Source organism: Sorex araneus, chromosome 2 (assembly GCF_027595985.1).
Source record: "Sorex araneus isolate mSorAra2 chromosome 2, mSorAra2.pri, whole genome shotgun sequence".
Classification (NCBI taxonomy): Eukaryota; Metazoa; Chordata; class Mammalia; order Eulipotyphla; family Soricidae; genus Sorex; species Sorex araneus.
The window spans coordinates 291,921,587-291,940,655 of record NC_073303.1 but is presented as its reverse complement, the minus strand read 5'-3'; the positions used below and the strand labels follow the sequence as shown (position 1 = coordinate 291,940,655).

General features: G+C 43.1%; 1 protein-coding gene across 5 annotated transcripts in view; it reads right to left on the bottom strand.

Moving 5' to 3' along the window:
- Nucleotides 1–19,069, bottom strand: part of DGKG (diacylglycerol kinase gamma) — a 242,530-nt gene that overhangs the window by 157,956 nt on the left and 65,505 nt on the right. For all 5 annotated transcript variants that reach the window (XR_008628503.1, XR_008628504.1, XM_055126218.1 and 2 more), the window contains 4 exons: nucleotides 10,130–10,300; nucleotides 5,498–5,547; nucleotides 1,505–1,579; nucleotides 171–293 (listed from right to left, as the gene is read on the bottom strand). Coding sequence is in view for 3 of the 5 variants with exons in the window: in XM_055126218.1 (XP_054982193.1) it covers nucleotides 171–293; nucleotides 1,505–1,579; nucleotides 5,498–5,547; nucleotides 10,130–10,300 (419 nt within the window). In the remaining 2 variants the exon portion in view is untranslated. The remainder of the gene's footprint in view (nucleotides 1–170; nucleotides 294–1,504; nucleotides 1,580–5,497; nucleotides 5,548–10,129; nucleotides 10,301–19,069) is intronic.

The following is a 19,069-nucleotide window of genomic DNA, read 5'->3' as shown; positions in this document are numbered from 1 at the left end:
ATGAATAGAGAAAAATTGAGGGCTTTGGACTTGGTCTTGAATAGATGGTGTGTCCATTAGGAAGTCTTCAGACAGAAGCCAAGTTAATGTACACATCAACTATTAAATTCCACAAGGAGTCTGGTGCTTCAAAAATCAAGATTGCTCTAAACTTCAGCCTGCTGACTTACAGAGTCATCCATGCCCAGGAGAACCAGCAAGGGGATGGTGGTCATTCCTCCATGGACCCATTCCTCCAGAGACACGAAGCCATCCTTGTCATAGTCCATCCCTTGCAACATCTCCTTCAGTATCTGTGGAATCCAGAAAGCAACAATTGTCCACTTTAATCATCCATGTCTCTACCTCCCCACACTCCTCCTTCTTGTTAGTTCTGCACAGTGGGGTTTGAGTTTAACCCTTTGACACCAGTTAGTTCAGTGGGAGCAGAGCTGCAAAGGAGGAACTTGGAATAGTGTTGTGCGGTTCTCAGGATTTCCTTCCAACCCTGCCTCAATCTGGTTGTGTGACCATGAGCAAATCGTCCTCCCCGACACCTCCTCCCATGACTCCAGGGTTCTGCTTTGTTCATCTGTGAAACAGAAATACTATTGCTACATTAGCAGAAGTGTGTTGAGGACTAGAGGAACTGGATAAAAATGCCTATTTAAAAAAATTATTAGTGAATCACCATGAGGTACAGTTACAGGCTTATAAACTTTTGTGTTTGCGTTTCAGTCATACAATGGTTGAGTGCCCATCCCTCCACCAGTGCCCATTTTCTACCACTAATGGTCCCAGCATCCCTCCCACCACTCCCACCCTGTCCTCCCCCTACCCCACCCCACCTCTTTAGCAAGGCATTCTCTTTTGCTCTCTCTATCTTTTTGGGTGTTGTGGTTTGCAGTAAAGGTATTAAGTGGCCATCATGTTCAGTCTATAGTCTACTTTCAGCCCGCATCTCCAATCCCCAACAGGCACTCCTAGTACCCTTTACTTGGTGGTCCCTTCTCTATCTGAGCTGTCTTTCCCCCCAGCATTCAGGGCCGGCTTTTAAGCTGTGGAGAAGCCACATGATACATTCCATGTTGATCCACCTATATGCAAGTTTCATGACTTCATCTTTTCTAACAGCTGCATAGTATTCCATTGTGTAGATGTACCAAAATTTCTTTAACCAGTCATCTGTTTTCAGGCACTGGGTTTTTTTCCCGATTCTAAAATGCCTATTTTTTTAAAAAAGACATTAGAAGCCCTAAAGTATAATTATTTCCATTGTTATTCATATTCTCTGGTGCCTGAAAGAAAATTTCAATTCTTTCTAGTTATGAATTCCTTGACCCACGAAATTCTATTATAAAAAAATTTAGCTCTGGTAAAAAGGCCAGGTGGAGTAAATTGAGTGACATCCACACAAGTTGAGTCTGGGGGAGCCCATCCTGGAAATATCTGCATTCTAGTCCTGTGGAGCTCCCTCTTACCTTGGACATTCACTGGAAATCCCTCCATGCTTCTGGAAACTTACCGGCCTGAGCTCCGTGGGGTCCCACTCCAGATACTGGGCGATGTGTAGCATTTGGTTAGCGATACGGTCCAACTCCTAGAAAGCATTCAGGGGAGAAAGCAGCTGAGACGTGCATCCGAGAGCAAGGTTCACCAGCAAACCCAGGAGGAAGCCTGGTAGGGCAGGGTGTGAGACGCAGCTGTGCCACACCCTGTCTCATGACTCCACCATTCGTTTCGGCTCCTTCTGCCTTGCCCATGTAGCCCAGAGGAGGAGAGATGCGCCCAAGATGCACAGAACATAGATATTCCAGAGGAATAAAAAGATTCACGGAGCATAGACCTTCTCCTGGGCTTGAGCACTATTGGGAGTGACCCCAGGAGCCCTGAGCACTGCTGGGGAGGTCCCTATACAATATTTTAAAGTAGAAAAACTGCATAAAGGGATAATGGATGAATGAAGGAAATGGGCATCTGGGTGGAGCCAGGGCTTGGCATAAACTCTAATGAACAGACCTTTCATTTCTCCCCCTTGCCGTGCTCTGATTTAGGCAGCAGAGAAAGCACTGCCATTTCCTCTTTTCTGTGGATGAAACTCATGAAGAACCTATAAATACTTACGAGGAGGTTCCCTCTTCCTCCCCTTTCCACTTTTTATTTTCATAGTTTCAGCAACTCACAATGTGGCTATACCCCCAGGGACCAGTTTCAGTCAGGTGCGGGGCTATTGTATTGGTCCTAGCTCTGGCACTGTGATTAAGATTCCTTTTGGCATCTCCTCTGTTTCCTTTGTACCATGTCCAGCTGTGAGCCCAGGACTCTGTGAATAGGAAATTAATGAGCAGGATGATGAGTGAGCCTTTCATCTGGTCCCAAGACCAGGCTCCATCTAAAACCTCACAGAGAGATGTTGGATGCTTATGAATCAGTGGTCTGAGTTCCACAAAAGCACACTGCACTGGGGAGGGGTCTGCACCACTTGGACACCATCGAAGATAGTATACTTGATATGCGGGGCACACTGGCGAACTGAAGCAAGATGCAAAAGTGCTACTTCTACTTGGAGGAAAGCAGGGTCAAAATACATGAGCTAAAACCAAACAGCTAAAACTGGGGTTTCATTTATGTTAAAAAAAATCCCTTAGGGTCAGAGAGATAGAACAGGGGTTAAGGCCTTGCATGCAGCTGACCCAGGATCGGTCCCTGGAACCACTTATGGTCTCCTGCATCCTGCCAGGACTGCAACTCATCACAGAGCCAGGAGGAGTCCCTGAGTACACACTGGGTATACTCCAAAACAAACAAACAAACAAAACCCTCAAACCCAACACTTCCAAATCCTTTAAAGAGGGGCTGAGGATATAGTCCAAAGGGATGGAATCTATGCTTTGTGCGTATGAAGTCCTGAGTTCAATCCCTGTTATTGCATGATGCTGCCCGGACCAGTGGTCTCCACCAGGCCTCCGGGTTGAACTGTCAGTTCTGAATTCCTGGCTTGAGCAGTGTTGGGAGTGACCCCTGGGTCCCTGAGCACTGGGGAGGTCTCTAGACAATTTTTCAAGTAGAAAACTGCAGAAAGGGATAGTAGATGAATGGAAGAAAATGGGCAATGAAGTGGAGCCAGGGCTTGGCATAAATTCTGATGAAACAGTTTACGAATCTTGTTGAATCCAAGACTCAGTGAGAGATATTTTATTGTTTCCCTTTTGGGTCACATCCGGTGATGCACAGGCGTTACTCCTGGATCATACACTCAGGAATTACTCCTGGTGGTGCTCAGAGGACCATATGGGATACTGGGAATCGAAGCCAGGTAGGCCGTGTGCAAAGCAAACGCCCTACCCGCTGTGCTATCGCTTCAGTCCCACGGTGCCTGCTTTTAAGAATAGTATCAACAAACCAGAGCCCGAGTTGCAAAAAAAAAAAAAAAAAAAAAAGCAAGTGAGAACTGGGAAACTTGATCTTGGAGATGTTTGGTCTGCAGCTGGGTCTGCATCACTCGAAGACCACCTAATATGGCACACTTGACACTTGACATGCAGTACATATGTGGGAGTGCCTTCAGAGGAGTCTGTTGTGTGATTCAATATCCCATGGGTCAGCTGTCCTGTCAAACACCAAGGGCAGAGGTGACTGGAGGGGTGAGGGGAGGCCTCCTTAAGGTCAAAGACTCTTCTATTTGGGCATTCACAACTGACTTGGGAGATGGAAAGGGAGAGGAAAATAGTCAAATTTACTGTTAAGGAAAAGCTTTCCCTGGGAGGCTAAGGGTACTTTTAGGCTGGAAGAAGCCCTTCCTGAGGTGAACCCCAAAGAGTAGGATCTATTTTTAAGTCAAGACTGAATTCTCCGACACTGGGACTGTTTACACAGAGGCTGCAGGTCACCCGCCGGGCCTTCTGGGGGCAAGAGGGAGCTTCATCTGAGATTTCGTTTGCGATTTGCTGAAGCCCACTGATATCACATTCAAAACTACATCCAGAAATGCTCGCAGTGCACTAGCCCAGAGCCAGGCACCCTCTTTTCCCATCTGGAGGATTTCAGGGGCCTCCTAACTCAGAGCCTTGTGTGCACCCCCCAAGGCTGGTTGCCAGCCGGCAGCTCAGGCGATCCTGCTGGGACACAAGTCTGTCCTGTTGCTCCTCCACTCAGCATCTCCGATGGCTCTGTTTCTCTCGAAGCAAACAGATACCTTCTCCATAACTTAGAAGACTCAAGCAACATCGCAAACTCCCCTACCCCCAGCCCACTACTTCTCTGCCTTCACCCTGTACTTCTCACTCATTCTGTCCTCATCCTATTCCTGCCACTGTGTCTTGGTTCTCTGACCAATCTTCCAGGTACCCCTCAGGTTCTTTCCACCACAGTTTCCCTCTGCCTGGAAGATGTGCTCCCGCAGAGCCCCCTGACCTATTCCACACCCCTTTCAAGTTTCCATTTAGAAGCCCCTTCAGGGGGTGCGGGGGGGATCCTTGGCTACTCTGGCAAAAATGACAGTTTTCGCCACTGCTTCCTTAGCTTCTCTTCTGACACACATCTCACCTCTCCAGCCTTCACATACTCTGCTTCCTAGCATGTGTGCGCGCTCCAGAATGAAAGCTTCATGAAGGCATGAACCTTTGTCAGCTGGCTTCGCTGACAGATGCCCGTGCTTGAAAGAGCACCTGCCATATGGTAGAGGCTCAGTAAATATTTGTTGGTCAAGTGTCTGACAGTTTGTGATACTCACACGACCCACCCCCAGCAAGGCAAGAGTGGTAGTCGGGAGCCCATGAGGCACCGTGGAGTTTAGAGGGACTGGGATGAATCATTGGTCTTCCTCCTTCAGATCTGTCTGACTCACACTCAGCTTCATATAATCAACTTCAGAGCTTTTCAGTTAGTGATGGGGGATGACAAGTCTGCTGGTCTCTATCTGCCTCTGTCCCCACCCCACCCCCGCCTTCTTCCTTTTTTCATCTCTCTCTCTCTCCAAGATACCTGACCTATTCCTCACAGGTGTTCTCCAGTGCGAGTGGCATCATGTGTGCAGAGCCAGTGTCCTAAGCACGAGAGGGAGCCAAGGCTGGGCGTCAGTGCACATCAGTAGTCACCTGACTTCATCCTGGCCTCTAAGCCAGGTCTTGCTGCCTTCCCTCCTTCCCCCTTCCCTTCTGCCCCTGTCTCCAGCAGGAATTTACAAAGGTAATTTCTGAACTTATTGGGAAATGAAACTCGGGGAGGTACCTCTCTCTGTTCTGAGATTTTTCAACTCTTCTTTTGAAGTGAAAAGGCAACTTGGAGTTGACAAACCTCCAGGCTGGCTCTTTGGAAGTAGAAGTGTGTGTGTGTGTGTGTGTGTGTGTGTGTGTGTGTGTGTGTGTGTGTTGGGGGGTAGGGGGTGTTCTACTTAGATTTCTGCCACCCATACTGAGACTGCTTATTCCTATAGAGAAGGTACTGAGAGGTTTCAGACCCTCCCTCCAACTGCTTCTTTCTCCCCCACCCTTTCTCAGGTCTCAGACTGAGAGCTTACCGCTTGGTCCAGGAGGCCATTCTCATCCGAATCATAGAGATGAAACATGACTGCAAGAAACACACACAAAGGTGAGGCTTGAGGAGTCAAGACTCTAAGGACAAACTGGCCTGATGCTTTGATGGCCCTGTTTTTTTTTTGCTTTTTTGGGTCACACCCGAGGATGCACAGGGGTCACTCCTGGCTCATGCACTCAGGAATCACCCCTGGCGGTGCTCAGGGGACCATATGGGATGCTGGGATTCGAACCCGGGTCGGCCGCGTGCAAGGCAAACACCCTACCCGCTGTGCTATCACTCCAGCCCCTGTTTTTTTTTTTTTATTGCTTTTTGGGTCACAGCTGGCGATGCACAGGGGTTATTCCTGGCTCTGCACTCAGGAATCACCCCTGGCAGTGCTCAGGGGACCATATGGGATGCTGGAATCGAACCCAGGTCGGCCGCCGTGCAAGGCAAATGCCCTACCTGCTGTGCTATTGCTCCAGCCCCTGATGGCCCTGTTTTAACATCAGTTCTGACCATAAAGGGGTGAAGGGTTTGTAGTCAGTTCACCCACACCCAAGGCACACTCTGATTTTATTACAAGACAGAGATGAGCAGGCAGGAGAATCAAACTCTTTGCTCCCAGGCCTGTCCAGCCGTGGTCAAGGAGATGATTTCCTGTAGGGCATGAACATTGTTACTCAGCTTCCTTCGACCACAGCTCAAAGCCAATGACAGCTGGTGGTGGGATACAGGCACCAGAATTCTAGATGGATCATTGCTTCTGCAGTACAGAGGAGTGTGGAGTTAAGATTCAAACCCTGAAGCTGATTTCCCATCTCTAGGGTGTCAAATAATTCATCTAACTTCCTGGATTTAGTTTCTTTAGCTGAAAGATGGATATTATAATAGATTATTTTTTTTAGTCAATATGTGAATACTGGTTGAATTTTCTAGTTTATGAAGATTCATAAGTAAATGAAAGGTAAGATTTTTTGCCCAAGGAAAATAAAAGCACAATAGTGTTTTTGAAAAAAATTATTTTTCTCTCACTGATGTTTATATATGCAAGCTAATATGTATCATGTGCTCCCGCAGCATTTTATCATTTTTATGAGTTTTTTTTTTTTTTTTTTTTTTGCTTTTTGGGTCACACCCAGCGATGCTCAGGGGTTACTCCTGGCTCTGCACTCAGGAATTACTCCTGGCAGTGCTTGGGGGACCATATGGGATGCCGGGGATCGAACCCGGGTCGGCCGCGTGCAAGGCAAACGCCCTACCCGCTGTGCTATCGCTCCGGCCCCAGCATTTTATCATTTTTATTTAATCCTCATAATGCGATGAAGTAGTTTATATTCTATTTATTTTTATAAACTGTCAATATGCTGTTCAGAAACATCTTATATCTTATTCTAGTTGTAGGGAGGTGATATAGGACAAGGAAGTCTGGGAAAGAAATTTCATCAGGATAAGCTCTCAGTATCTGCATTGCAAACCATAATGCCCCAAAGTAGAGAGAGAATATGGGGAATATTGTCTGCCATGGAGGCAGGGGGAGGGTGGGAAAGGTGGGGTTATACTGGGAATATTGGTGGTGGGGAATATGCACTGGTGGAAGGATGGATGTCTGATCATTGTGTGATTGTAACTCAGACATGGAAGCTTGTAACCATATCTCATGGTGAATCAATCAAATTTTAAAAAAATTAAAAAAAAAAGAAATTTCAGCAAACAGCCAAATGCTCATTTGGTGGCAAGGCCTGGGGCATAACATTGAGGCTTTCTGTACACTCTCTTATGTGAAATGAGAATAATCATATCATATCAAGAGTTCTTGTAGGTTAAAAGGAGATAATGCATTAAATAGCTTAGCAGAAATAAGGTCTCCAAGATGAGCATTATTATGCTTTTTTTTTTTTTTTTGGTCACACTCAGCGATGCTCAGGGCTGACTCTTAGATCTGCACTCAGGGATCACTCCTGGTGCTGCTCGGGGGACCATATGGGATGCTGGGAATCACACCCGAGTCGGCCGCGTACAAGGCAAACGCCCTACCCGCTGTGCTACCGCTCCAGCCCCTATTATGGTTTTTATGGCATTGGCCATAGGAGGGCTTTCGGGTCAATACTTTCATACCTCCCAGTTGATACATTTTTGCATAGCAAAAAGAACGGCCTGTTTTTCAATCATTAAAATCAGAGGAGAAATCAAATTTATTTGGTTAATTTTTTTGAAAAAGTGAATTAAGATGGGAGCAGGAGAGATAGTACAGGGCTTAACACACTTGCCCTGCACATTGCAGACCCTGATTCAATCCTTGGCACCATATATGATTCCTTGAGTATCTCCAGGAGAGATCCCTAAGCACAGAGCCAGAGTAGACTCTGAACAGCAAAGTTTAAAAATTGGGCCTAGGGGCCATAATAAAGTGTTCAGACTCTGAACACCAGTGGGCCATATTCTCTACCCCAACCCCCATCCAAAACCAGTTAAGATGAAAACACTGCAGGATAAGTGAATGATCTTTTCTGCAACAACAACAACAACAAACTCCAAGGAAAAAAAGATGAAGAGAGAACCAAAGATTAATAAGAGATGAAAAAACCATAACCGATGCCAATGTACGAACAAATAAATAACTTTGAATATACAGGACAATTGGGAAAATGTGAATGCTGACTGAATATTTGATATTAAAAATCATGTTTTTCTCACATGTGACAATGTTATTGTGCATGCATTTAATTAGAGGTGCTTTTTTCAGAAAGACATGGTGAAATATGTACAAATAAAATAATATGATATTTGAACTACTGCTTCAACATAGATAATCTGGGGCAGATTGAATAGTGAACAATCTATAGCTAAAATATAACTAAAATGATGTTGACTATAAACTAGTAATTGTTAAAGCTGGGTGCCAAGTGCATGGAAATACCTATTTGTTTTTATGTTTGATATAGCTAAAACTTATTCTTCTTTTATCTGTGTTTGACATTTTATATAACACAGTGTTCTTTTTCATGCAGTTTATGTTTACTTCCATTTCAAGTAGAGGCTATACTGAGTCACTAATATGAAACATTACCACATTCTCTCTTATAGCTGTAAGCAGGATATGCCTGAAACTCAACATCCAGTTAAATGCTGTGCATAATTTGACATTTCACTCCTAACATTAACTGGAAGACATAGACATTTATTATATTTGCTTCCTAATTAGCACTTTAAGCCTGCAGTTGTTAGTAATGCAAACTTTGGGAAGATTTTTAGCTCAGTTAATGAGCAAACTTTCATTTTGTTTTTGGCAAAGGTTGACCTTGGCCCAACTTTCCTTTGATAATGCTTAAGTTTCGTTGACTAGTCTAATTATCAACTGGAATTTTGACTTTTGTTATAATGAGTGTGTTTTCCCCTTACCATCTATCAAAGCCTCAAGGGAAGTCCAAACAATACACAATTTAAAACAAGATCCTATCATCCTCTGTTTTTTATTTAATTGCACTATTCTTGAGGACCTCTGAAGCAGCACTCAGGAGGCCTGGGGAACCCCTCCCGGTGGTTTTTGGCTAACCAGAGAGTTCAGTGGAAGGGCTTGAGAATGTTCTTTGGGCCCTGCAGTGCGCAGGCACCTCCACTATCAACCAGATGATGTCTGGGGAGACTTGAGGACTGCACCTACCTATGCTTGGGAGACCATGTGGTGCCAGGGATTGAGTTGGGGTAGGTCACATGGAAGGCAAGTGCCTTCACTCTTGTACTCTCTCTCTAGCCCTTATTTTAATATTTTTACAGGGATTACTCCTGGCAATGCTCAGGACCCTAGTCACTCCTGGAGGCACTGGGGGATGGGGGTGGGAAGGGATGGGGACACAAAATCCTGGAGATCAAACCTAGGACCTCCCACATGCAACGTTATATGCTTTATTATAGCTCTTAGGCCCAGTTTGCAAACTTTGCTGTGAACGAAGAGCTAGTGAGTTCGTCTCTGGAGGAAATCTTCTACCTGAAGGTAAGCTGTTTTAGTCACGGTGAACTTTCCTATCATCTCCTGACCCAAAGTTATTACTCTCTTCCTGAAGACAGATGTTTAAAACTAGCATCAGTAGCATTGCAAAACCGAGTTCATCTCCTTTTATTAAAAAGCCCTCTTTCTCTGGGGGCCAAATACCCAGGCCTGGATGGGTGGAGAAATGGAAATGAACTTTAATATAGAGGTTGATTAGATCTTATTAAAACAACTTTTCTGAACCGAAGAGCTACTTGAGGAGAGGCAAGGGGGAGGAAACGATGCTGAATGTCATCCCTAGAAATAGGTACTAAGAGGGGACAGTGGCTTTTCTGCTTGGGGACTTTCACGTCCTGCTGGTGAAGGAAGGGACTCTTTGTGCTCTGCAGAGTCGCTCTTCCCCACGTGGTATTCCTGAGGACTAAGGACTCAGCTGCATTTCCCACGCTAGGTGCAGCCCTGCGTCCTCTCGTGGATTCTAGGAAACAGTGATATCCTCGCTAGAGGACAGGCAACCTCCCCAAAGGAGCAGGGTCCTTACTGCGGGAGCATTCTCAGCTCCATCTCCAGTTGAGAGTGAGACTCAGGCTCTAGAACTTTCTTTAAGGAAAAGCTGAATCCCTAGGCGGGGCACGTACTTACACTCCAGTTTGTCCTGAGGCCTCCCGGTCTCCAGCAGGGACAGGGAACACGCGACATCATTCAGGTACACTATGGGGGACCCTGAGCCTGAAGACGGAGTGGCAGCATTTTCCAGGGTGGTCACAGCCACTTGGTCCTTAGAGGCCACTTCCTTCTCGGAGCTCGTGCAACCTGTGACGGACAAAAGGAAAGCGTGGAAAGGCATCTCATGTGAAATAAATATTAAACTGTGCCTTTCATCCTTTTTGTTGCAACAGACCTCACCTCTGGTGGTGCAGTGCCTGGGGTCTGGTGGGGGGGCAGGGATCACTTCTGGTGGCAAACCAAGAGTGAGGCCAGGTGGTCTGATCTCTGGCTCTGTGAGGCAGCGCTACCCTGAGAGATGGTAGTAGGGGGCCACCAAGGGGCCACGTGATGCTGAATTCTAAGCCAGGCCCTTAGGCCCTAAGCTTATGCTCCTTACCTCTTACATTTTCTCCCTGGTTCATGCACCACACATTTTACAGCAGAAATAAGAACTGCATATAAAATATTTGTCTTCCTAAAATATCTATTTTCATAAAGTATCTTTAAAAAGCTTTTGGTCCATAAATCAAATTACTGTCCTAAAAATCTGGCTTGCATTTGTAGTTCTAAAAATGGACCCTGTTCTAATCATTTTAAGAGAGTCTATACCCTTGAAAAAAATCCACCTGCAAAGTTTCAGAGAATAAGATAGTGATTTTAGTAATTTCGATAGATGACAGATAAACTGAACCTATTTTGGTGGAAGATACCCAGTTTGCAAAGATTATTTCAGTTGGGATGCCAAATGTCCAGGCGCATGGATTTTGGCCTCCCACATTTTTCGTCTCAAATACATTTAAGGACAAATTAATGTATTTTTAATCTCAAATACATTTAAAGATAAATAAAAAGATGACCACTCAGATGACACAACTGAACTGTTAATAGTTTTCCAAATACTGTGAAGAAGTTTGACTAATTGCAATCCTAATTAGTTGGATTAAGAAAAATGCACAGTGTCTTATTGTAACATAGAAACAGAATATATTTTTCTCTCTGAAATTTTCTTGATTGTAGGTTGTGATACTGTCCCTTCCATACTTTCACTCTCTGTTCAGATATATTAAATTATAAATAGCCAGAAAACTAGCCACCTATATTTGAATGTAAATTCTACTTTCTTTTTTTGAGGCACTTTAAGTATTATCTCTTTTCCCAGTTTCTCTGTATCCAGGCTGATCAGTAATAATCTCTTACTTACTAGTATGACTGTGCAACTCACATAAAATACATGAAAAAGTAAAAAGAGGACTAGCAATGGAAAAATCCAACTCAGGTGTTATAATGCTAAGTAATGGTGTTATAACCTTTCCCGCAACCTTAACAATGATATATTTCAGGAGAAAGAAATGCTACAATGCTATGTTTGTTCAGAGAACCAAAGTGTCAAGCAGTAGGAGACATCATTCCCTCAGAGGGCAGTGAGCTAGAGAAAAGTCTAGTAGGTCCTGGAAGACAGGCTATGTTCTAAAGGAGCTACCCATCATCCCTAATGACAGTGGATTAGACCAAAGGCCACGCTCTGTCTGTATCTATGTTACAAAGGGTCTTGTGATGACACGAGGATAGAGTCTTAGAAGCAGAGCTGCTGAATAAGGTGTGTAAGCTCCATTCTCAAGTTTCAGAGGACAGGATCTTTGAAAATAGTTTGTTACTTAATATGAGACTGACACCCAAGGACAGTAGAGACAAGGGCCAGGAAGATTGCTCCATAGTTGGAAGCCTGCCTCATGAGCTGGGGGAGAAGGCAGCTGGAATAGAGAAGGGATCACTAAGTCAATGATGGTTGGAGGGGAGATGTGTGCTGAAAGTAGATAAAGGACCAAATGTGATAGCCTTGCAGTATCTGTATTGCAAACCATAATGCTTAAAAGTAGAGAGAGAGTGGGGGAGAAATTGTCTGCTACAGAGGCAGGGGGAAGGTTGGGATAGGGGAGTGATACTGGGACATTGGTGGTGGAAGATGTGCACTGCTAGAGGGATGGATGTTTAATCATTGTATGACTGAAACTCAAACATGAAAGCTTGTAACTATCTCACGATGATTCAATAAAAATAATTAAAAAAAAGTTTGTTACTAGACAAAACCCTGTAGGGATATCTAACCTCAATTACACACAGAAACAGAAAACCTCAGGGATGAGCAAGTTACAGCAGGTAGGGCGTTTGCCTTGCATGCGGCTGACCCGGGTTTGATTCCTCCATCCCTTTCGGAGAGCCCGGCAAGCTACTGAGAGTATCTCGCCCACAGGGCAGAGCCTGGCAAGCTACCTGTGGCCTATTTCAGTACGCCAAAAACAGTAACAAGAAGTCTCACAATGGAGACGTTACTGGTGCCCGCTTGAGCAAACTGATGAGCAACGGGAGGACAGTGATACAGTGACACAGTGATAGAATTGGATTAGATTTTTAAAAATCATTGAGATCAGGAGGAAGGGCAATGCAATTAATAGCCATGAGCAGTATTAAAATTATCACTGGAGAACAGCTTACAGAAAACCTAACTATATAATTTATAATATAAATGTGAGAAGTTCTTTGCATTGGTTAGTTTATTTTACCTTGAGTTGCTTTAATGCCATCATATTATTCACTTAAGACAATTGCTTTTATTCAAACTTAATTAGAGTAAATGGGATCATATTAATCCTCCCACCAAAGCCAACTAAAACACTGAACAAATATATGAAACAATGGTTTCGCAATGGAAACAGTACCAAATTATAGTCCCAAGAGATGGGAATCCAAGGAGATGATCTCTATAATTGCCATATTTTATTATCTGGAAAAGTTTTCTAGGCTTCAATGCAGATTCTGGCAGTTGATCTGTGTTCAGAAGATAGAAATGGTAGCCTGGGGTTCCCAGGTGGACTGAATTTACAGAGAAAACGACCAAAAGATGAGAAAGCTGCACTAAGAAAGAACTCCAGAGATCTGCAGAAGGTTCATTTTGAGTAATCGACAAGGAGCTTCTTCAATTAATCAATTGAATGGTGATTAGTATACAGAGAGCATAAAGAAGAAGCTAGGATTAGAACATACAATTCCTAGATTTCACAGAGAACCAAGAATCCTATTTGTGTTTCCCCACCAGGATAGAGCATCTTCCCAACTCATAAATCATTGGGTCGAGTACTCTGGAGAATTTTGCCTTTGTAGACGGGAAAAATTAACCCTAGAATAATGATGCCCTCTGTAATAATGCCTCTCTATAATAATAATAGGTTCTGTCTAAAAATTCTTAAAAAGGTTGTCTCCCCATCCCCCACAACAGTCAAATTATTTTTGGGTCAAGGATATATCTCAGAGGGCTGGAGCACATGCCTGACATGAACAAGGCTCTGAGTTTGACTCCTAGCCTGAACACTTCCAGAATAATATCTGTCAGTGATCCCTGGGGTCGACAACCTGGGGCTTGTAGGTCACTGCCCCTTCTAAGAAGGACTGTTTCCAAGTAATTCTAAGTACTTCACTTATACCCAATCAAGGAGCCTAAGAATATTTATAGAATGCAAATTACTCAGTATTCAACAAGTAACAACTTGTGATGTATGGCATAAATATATTTCCAGGTAGTTCAGATGCTCAATAAGCATATGAAAAAAATGCTCATCATCTTTGATCATCAGGGAATAAAAATCAAAATGACAATGAGGTATCCCCTCACACCTCACTGAGACTGGGACCCATCAACAAAAATAGAAAGAACCTGTACCAGGGAGATATGAGAAAAATAAAAGGAATCTTCATCCATTTTTGATAGGAATATCATTTGGCAAGCCTCTATGGTAAACTATGAAGACTGGGGCTGAAGTGATAGCACAGCAGGTAGGGCTTTTGCCTTGCACACGGCTGACCCGGGTTCGATTCCCAGCATCCCATATGGTCCGCTAAGCACTGCCAGGAGTAATTCCTGAGTGCAGAGCCAGGAGTAACCCCTGTGCATTGCCGGGTGTGACCCAAAAAGAAAAAAAAACAGTATGAAGACTAACTGAAAATTTACAGTTAGGTCTTCAATGCATGAGTTTAAATCCAGGCCATTTAAATATGCAGATTATATTAAACATTTTAAAAATAATTTTAGCAACAAAAAATTATTTAACAACTAAGCACAAAACTGCTAATCTTTAAGTCTTGCTGAAAAAGGCAAAATAATTTTTCATATAAAATTCTACAAAGGTTTACTACAGAAATTGTAAAGAGAATCCATGTACATGATATAGAAGGATAAAGAACACAATCTAGAAAACATTTGGGCAAATGAAAGAACCATTTTCTTATTAGGTAATTTTTTCTAAAATAAAATTAAATTTTAAAATAAATCTTATAATGTGTTGTGTGATTTATAATGGGCTGGAGCGATAGCACAGTGGGTAGGGCGTTTGCCTTCCACGTGGCCAATCCGGGGTCTATTCCTCCATCCCTCTCGGAGAACCCAGCAAGCTACAGAGAGTATCCTGCCTACACGGCAGAGCCTGGCAAGCAACTGGTGGCGTATCCAATACGCCAAAAACAGTAACAACAAGTCTCATAATGGAGACGTTACTGGTGTCTGCTTGAGCAAATCAATGAGCAACGGGATGAGTAACAGTTTTCAGATAAAATGACAGTGACAGTGACAGTGATTTATAATTAATATAGAGAAGTGAAAGGAATGATAACAAGAACACAAAACATCTTTTTTTTAATGGAATAAATAGAGAGTTTTGTTGAAGTCCACTGAATAGGCACACTTCCTCTGATTAATCTGAGCGTCTGTGCATGAAATTAGTGCAATCATTGGTATACAGAATACTGGATGAGGAAATGTACTGTAGTGAAAAAGGGGATGTCCCCTTTATTAGATCACACCTGAACCCAGTGTTTAAAGACAGGAACAGCAGAGAAGGAAAAAAAAATCAAAGGAGGAAGTCATGGGTAAAGGGCTTCAGTTATCCTGGTGATACAGGTAAGTGGGATAGCCAGATATCCAAAAACAACCTTAACAAAACTGAAGACATGAGATCTCGGCTGCAACCACTGAAACTGTATAAGGTCAAAGCAGGCATGGCTTGAGTTGGGGTTGAGGTGGAGAGGGAATCTGGGAACACTGATGGCGGGACTGGTATTGAAATATATGTTTAAAATGCTACTATCAGCAACTTTGTAAATCACTGTTCTTTAATAATTGTTTAAAATGAAATTAATGCAATGAATGGTTGAGGAGAAATCTTCTTGGCACGGCACAACACCAATTCCTTCTCCTTTTAAACAGAATCATGCCCCTTCTTGCATGCAGATAGCAAGTTAATCAAAGAGAAATCTGCAGGACTTTTACATCCATATAAATATGTTTTCATTTGTCCCACACTTTATCTTGTTTATTATCTTTTAACATATGCTTTTATTTATTTTTCAAAACAACACAAAAGTCTTGATGGAAGAAACTGAAGTCTATAGTTAAATTGCTTATTGTATATGCAAAGGAAATAATATTACTTCAAGGTAGATTGTGCTAAGCGGGAAAAAAATCCTTCTTAAATAATGCAAGAAAGAGATATAGAGAATAAGGAAAGAGACTGAAATTAAAAATTCATCAATTTAAAAAGAGGCAGAAAAAGAGAAAGAGGGGAGAAAGAACAAATGGAACAAATGAAAAACAAATGGTAAGATAGTTTAAAATCTAACAGTTTAAATTATCACATGCAATGCAAATAAACTAAAACTAACTAAAAGGCGGATTGCCAGAGTCTGTATAAAGGTTCTACGGAAAGCTTGGCCTAGAAGGCTGGGTCAAGCTGAAAGAATAGGGAGAACTTCTGTTTATCTCATCCTGCTTTATTAGCAAATGTACACCAAAACTTGGAACTTATCTACACAGAGATTGGCCTGAAACAAAGACAAACAAAAGTTTCATAGGAAAGAGTAAAAGAACAGCACTCAGATGGATTGAAGACAAAGAGAAACTCTTTTTTTTAAAAAAAAAAATTGAATCACTATGAGACACACCATCACAAAGTTGTTCATGATTGGATTTCAGTCATACAAGTTCCATCAACCATCCATTCACAAGTGAACATGTGCTACCATCAATGTCTTCAGTTTCCACCCAGCCTGCCTCAATGGTAGGCACCTCTCTCTCTCTCTCTCTCTCTCTCTCTCTCTCTCTCTGGAATTATTGTTTGCAATAAAGATACTAAGAGGTTATTACGTTACCCAGAAAAAAATCCTGTCACAGAGTAGTGAACCATAACCAGAAAAACAGATTTCATATGGAAGTTTTAGAAGGTGAGGAGGGAGGGAAAGAGGGAGTAACAAGCTCAAGGGAGAACATGGGCTTCTCCAAGGGCAGAGAGAACTCCTACACACATCCTAGCATTAGCTATGGAAGCATAAGCATCTCAAGAGAGGAAATGGGGGCGTCACATGTGCTCGGCCACGTGGGCACAAGCAGCACATGGGCTCAGGCAGCATATGCGCCACAGAAAGAGATTCTAAACGAAAGAAACTCTCTGTCTTAGGAAGATTTGCATCCAACACTCAGCACCCCAACCCTACAACGTTTACTTAAAACACTGGGATAGGAGAAAAGAAGCTGTAGGGTACAAAGAGGGTGCAGGGGCACTGTCAGGCTCCTTCTGACTTCCTCTCAACCTGGCTCACAGTGCTGGTGAAACACTGCTAACAGTGCTCACTCTCCATAATCACAGAATCCACAGACAGATTCCCGAGTCATTCTGCCCAGCCGTTGCAAAGAGTTGAGCTAGCTGAGGCCTGAGAGATAATCAAGTGTGTTTTCTCTTGGCAGACAAACAGACCTGCCCCCTGCCAACGCACAAGGAACTGCTAGCAGACAAGCTCTATAACAGAAGCTACATACAGAAAACAGGACTAGTTACCCAGTGTGCTCACCGGGCTCCCTTGTCCAGCCCTGGCCAGTCATAGTTTGCTCTTTGCTGGCCCCAGCTGGCCTCAGCTTGCATGCTCTATCACCCGATGGGATGGAGGTGCTAGCCTCCTCTTAAAATTTTCTGCTAAAGAATAAAGTAGATGAACTGAAAAGTACAACAGAGGGGTTCAGCAACCACAAGGAATAAGCCAGAAATGGAATCAGTGAGCTTGAAAGTAAAATAGTATAAATCATCTAAAAGACCAGCAAAAAAAGGAGGACATATTAAAAACAATGAAATTAATATAAGCTCAATATGTGACAGCATCAAGATGAACCACATTTTCATTTAGGAGTTCCAGAAGAAGTGGGGGCAAATTCTGTTTTTGAAGGATCCTCCCAAGCAATGCTCAAGTGATCCGTGGGTCACTTCTAGAGATACTCAGCCAGCCATTCAATGCTAGGGGTTGGTGATGCAGTGTTGCTTAGGTCCAGGAGTGCTGGGGCCACGAGGGCCACACCCAATAGTGTGTGGGGAATGTGATGCTGGGGAATAAACTTGGTACCCTCAACATGCAAGGATGCTGTCCTTGACACACAGCATAGCCTCCAGCCTTGGGTGGGTTTCTCCTTTGAAGAAATGAGAGCTGAGAATTTTCCCAAACAGAAATAATAGTCACTCAGATTCAAGAAGCAAAACTGTTTTAGCAACAATGTCAAAATTTTTTAACAAATGATGCAGGGGGAAAAAATTGCACCTGACACCATAAACAAAAATTTGCTAAAACTGGGATAGAGAGTTAAATGCCATAAGACTTTGAGAAGCTCACAGGAGAACCTGTTGGTGATCTTAAGTTACACTAACCACCAATCACCCAATGCAGAAAATACAAAAGTCTGACTTCATCAAAAGTAATAAATTTAGTTTTTCAAAAGACACTTAAAAAATGAAAACAGGAGTCACAGACAGAAAGAAAATATTTTCAAGTCATATCTGATAAAGAACTTGCATCTAGAACATATAAAAAACTCTGAACATTCCATAGAAAATCAAACAACTCAGAAAGTGGGCAAAAGATTTAGACATTTAGTTAAATAAAATAGATGTTAACAGAACACATGAAAAGATCCCCGCATCATTAGTCAGTCCTTGGGGAAACTAAACAGTGAGATGCCACCTCACACCTATTAAAATAGTAGCAAAAGGACTGTCATGCTGAGGTACACAAGGAAGTCTGAAGCAATGGTAATACAAAATGCTCTCTTTAATGTTTTTTTTCTTTTAGGGTCACACCCGGTGTTGCACAGGGGTTACTCTTGGCTCATGCATTCAGGAATCACTCGTAGTGGTGCTCAGGGGCCATATGGGATGCTGGGAATCAAACCAGGGTCAGCCACGTGCAAGGCAAATGCCCTACTGCTGTGCTATAGCTCCAGCCCCTGTCTTAAATGTTTTTTATTTTGTTTTGCTTTTTGGGTCACACCTGGCGATACACAGGGGTTACTCCTGGCTTATGCACTCAAGAATCACTCCTGGCAGTGCTTGGGGGACCATATGGGATGCTGGGAATTGAACCCAGGTCGGCCGTGTGCAAGGCAAATGTCCTACCCGCTGTACTATAACTCCAGCCCCTCTTTAATGCTTTTAAACTTCCAAAAAATTCATTGAAGTTTTGTGAATTACAGTATTGTTAATGATGGTTTCCCAGGTACATAATTCCAACCCCACACCCACCACCTGTGTACTCCTCCTTCCCCCAAGCACCCCACTGTCCCTTACATTAACACCCTCCCTGACAACTCAGTTTTGAGAATCAGTTATCCTACTGTGTTGCCTTTGCCCCTTTGTAGCTACTTTGTTGTGTATAATTTCAAGTTCCACATATGAGAGTGACCATTCCCTTTCCTTCTGACTGACTTCATTCAACATGATATCCTCTGGTGCCATGTATGTTGCGGTGAATTGAATGAACTTGTCTTTTTTATTTGAACTGCATAGTATTCCA